The sequence below is a fragment of the Gekko japonicus genome, unplaced genomic scaffold (genome assembly GCF_001447785.1).
Source record: "Gekko japonicus isolate JY-2015 unplaced genomic scaffold, Gekko_japonicus_V1.1 scaffold1319, whole genome shotgun sequence".
Classification (NCBI taxonomy): Eukaryota; Metazoa; Chordata; class Lepidosauria; order Squamata; family Gekkonidae; genus Gekko; species Gekko japonicus.
Genome location: NW_015160251.1, coordinates 339469 through 342674, shown reverse-complemented (window position 1 = coordinate 342674; position 3206 = coordinate 339469). Strand labels below are relative to the sequence as shown.

General features: G+C 68.2%; 1 protein-coding gene across 1 annotated transcript in view; it reads left to right on the top strand.

Moving 5' to 3' along the window:
- The window catches only part of DRGX (dorsal root ganglia homeobox), a 33683-nt gene that overhangs the window by 225 nt on the left and 30252 nt on the right, over positions 1-3206 (top strand). Inside the window, exons 2-3 of the mRNA XM_015414188.1 lie at positions 2274-2371; positions 2800-2901. Of these exons, the coding sequence (XP_015269674.1) occupies positions 2274-2371; positions 2800-2901 (200 nt within the window). The remainder of the gene's footprint in view (positions 1-2273; positions 2372-2799; positions 2902-3206) is intronic.

Below are 3206 nucleotides of genomic sequence, written 5' to 3'. Positions count from 1 at the left end.
CGGGCAGCAGCCGCAGCAGGACCCCTCGCCCGCGGGCGGCAGCAGCAGCAGCAGGGGCAGCAGCCACCCCCCCCCCCAGCGCCCTTTCCTGAAGGGGGCCGGGGAAGGGGAGCGGGGAAGGCGGGCGGCCCATCTGCCGGGTGACCTCCGTCCGACCGAGCGCGGCGGTTTCAGGGTGTTCCTGTTTTCTGAGTGTCGATTTCCCCGAGAAGCCCGTCCGGCCTGGGCGGGAGACGGAGGGCCGGGCCGGGTCCGAGTCTAACCGGCGGCGAGTGGCTCCGCGCCGGGGGACAGGGCGGCGGCGGCGGCGGACTTGCCAGGGAGGGAGGCCGATTGAACTGCGGGGAGCTCACCTCTGAGTAAGCCTGTTTCCGCGCTGCACGGGAGAGAAGCCTTGCTGGTCTGGGCAGCCGGCGCTGGGGGACCAGGCGTGGGGGTCTCGGCTCTGGTTTCCGCAGCAGCAGCAGCAGCAGGAGGAGGGGAGAGCCGGTCCCTCGCTCTGGGTCACCCGGGCGCACCCGGGCAGCGTCGGGGAGGGGCCCCGATTCTTCTTGGGACCCAGCTCTGACGCGCCCACCGCCTCCGGTCTCCTTCCCCGATGCCGACGACCGGTCTCAGCCTTTCCTCGGAAGGAACCCCCGCTGACCGGGGCGCCGTTTCCTGCCGAGCAAGCCACCGCGCAGGCCGGCGGAGAGGATCCAGCCATGCGGCGCCCCGGTCCGTTCCCTCAGGCTCCGTGAGGCTCACTGCCAAGGAGCAGGTGCGGATCGGGACGGCGGGCCTCGTTAATTCGTTGTTGACTTCGAATTAACCGGAGGGGGAAAATGTGGGCGGCGCGGCGGTCCGCTTCCCCGGGAAGCGTCTTCTCAACGGTCTGCTCTGGGGACCAATCCAGGCCCGCGGGTTCATCGTGCGGTGCTGTGTCACAAAGGGAATGGGGCTACTCTAGAGTAAGTGACCGGGGCCTGGCAGGTAAGATCAGGGCTGATTCCCAGGGAGCCTTCTGTAGCGGCTCGAATGGACCCCCAGCCCGCGCGGACCCGCAAACAGGAGAGAGCGGCGCGCTTTGCTGAGGGCGCAGGAGAGGCGGCGGCGGCGGGCCAGCGCGGCCCATGGGCCTCAGGATACTGTCGGGCCAGCGACGGCCTCCAAGTCGACGTCTCCGCCCGCAGCCACCGTTCAGTGTTGTGCTTAATTAATTGGGGGGCCCCCTTCAGCCTGAAAGTGTTTTTTAGGACGCGGGTCCCTCCCTCCGGATCCGGACGGATGGATGAGGCGTTGAGGAACCCAGAAAGACCTCGCTCGATCCTGGCTCGAGGGGGCTTCGTGGACGGATCCGAGGACTGGGGTGGGGGGACTCCAGAGCACGGCGCCCAGGGCGGGGGGGGGGGCTGCGAACACGCGCGCGCTCCCCTCCCTCCCGCGGCCAAGACCCCCGCCCCCCGCCTTCCTCCAAAGGGCTCGAACCCGGAACCCTGCCGGAGTCCAGCGGCACCCGAAAGACTCGCGCACGGTGCGCCTTGCTCGCTGGCTTCTAAGGCTACGGGCAGACGGACCCGTCTTGACCGAGGCTGCCTTTCTCTGTTGCGGGGTGGGGTGGGGGAGAGATCTTGGCCTCCCTTGGGAAGAGTGGACTCGGAGCCACGCGACGGCAGCGGCCTAAGGGAGCAGCCGGGTCCACCCAGAAATTCCCTTCGGCCCTTTCACTCCCCTTCGCGGGCCGCTGGCGGGCGCCTTCCCTGCCCCTGCGAGGGTCTTCTGGAGCCCCGCGGGAGGCGACGGGGGGCGGGCGGGTCCCAGCTTCCCCCCCCTCCCGGGGCATCTTCCTTCTCCTGATTTGGACTTGGCTTGAAGAGGCCAGACGGGGGGGAGGGCGCCTGAGACTCCGCGGCGGCCCCCGAAATCCCCGCCAGGATGTGGGCCGAGCCGGCTTTCGGCCTTTGCTGTTCCGAGAACCGAAGGTGGCTCCAATAGGCCGGGGGCTGGCTGGGCTGGGTCCTTCCCCTCCCTCCCCGCTTGCCCGGTGTGTGTGGGGGCCTTCGAAAGCCCCGGCCGCAGGGCGGAGAGGGCGACTGGCTGCTCGGGCGAAGGGGGGCCTGTGGGCGAGGAGGGGGAGGGGGGACGCGGCCGACCGGGCGCCCCTTCTCTCCCCCCCGGTCCATCTGCCGCCATGGGGAGAAGACGGGGGTGAGTCCCTGGGGCCGGGGGAGCGCGGGGCTGGGGCCGTCGGGGCTGGACTTTGACTGAAGCGCCGCGTCTCCGCCTGGCCGCAGGTGCCGCGCCCTTCGGGGGCCCTTCCACGGCCGACTTCGACGACGGCTTCTTGCGCCGGAAGCAGCGGCGGAACCGAACCACCTTCACCCTGCAGCAGGTACCTGCCGCCCCATCCCCTCCCCTCCCCCACTTCCTCAGCCTCCCGCGCCCCAGCTCCAGAAAGGAGGGTGGGTGGAGGGGGCGGCCGACGGGTCGGAACCGCTTCGGAGATCTCTGCTTCTTTGGGGGCAGAGGCTCAACCTCGACCCCCCTCCATGCCTGAAGCTGCCTAGGGTTGCCAATGCCCAGGTGGGGTCTGGAGAGCTCCCGGAAGGACACCTGACCTCTAGACCTACCGGGATCCCCCCTCTCCCAGGAAATGGCTAATTAGAAGGGCGGGTTCGAGGGCTCTATAGGTCCCTTCTCTCTCCCCCCCCCATTCACCCCCAAATCCCCCGGAATTTCCCATCCTGGAGTTGGCGACCCCACCCGGGAAGCCTGCCGTCTGCATCTCTCTCTCTCTCTCCCCCCCCCTTGTCTGCCCAGCTGGAAGCCCTGGAGGCCGTCTTCGCCCAGACCCACTACCCGGACGTCTTCACGCGCGAGGAGCTGGCCATGAAGATCAACCTGACCGAGGCCCGCGTCCAGGTAGGCGCCCCCTCCTCCCCCCTGTCCCGAGGGCCCCCCGGGGGGGAGGGGGGAGGCCTTTCTGCCCACTGGGCCCCCGCCTGCAAATGAAGCCGATCTGTCATTTTCATGATGCACTTTAATAACATCAACATAATGTGGAATATTAGATTAGGTTGATTAATCGGTCATTCATAATTAACCAGTGATAATGTTCTACACTAATTTGTCCGCGTCTCTGCGGTACTAAATTACATCAATGCGCATCCATTTCCTTGCGTCGGGGAGAGAGAAGGCCGGGCAGGGCAGGGCCGGGCGGGGGGCGG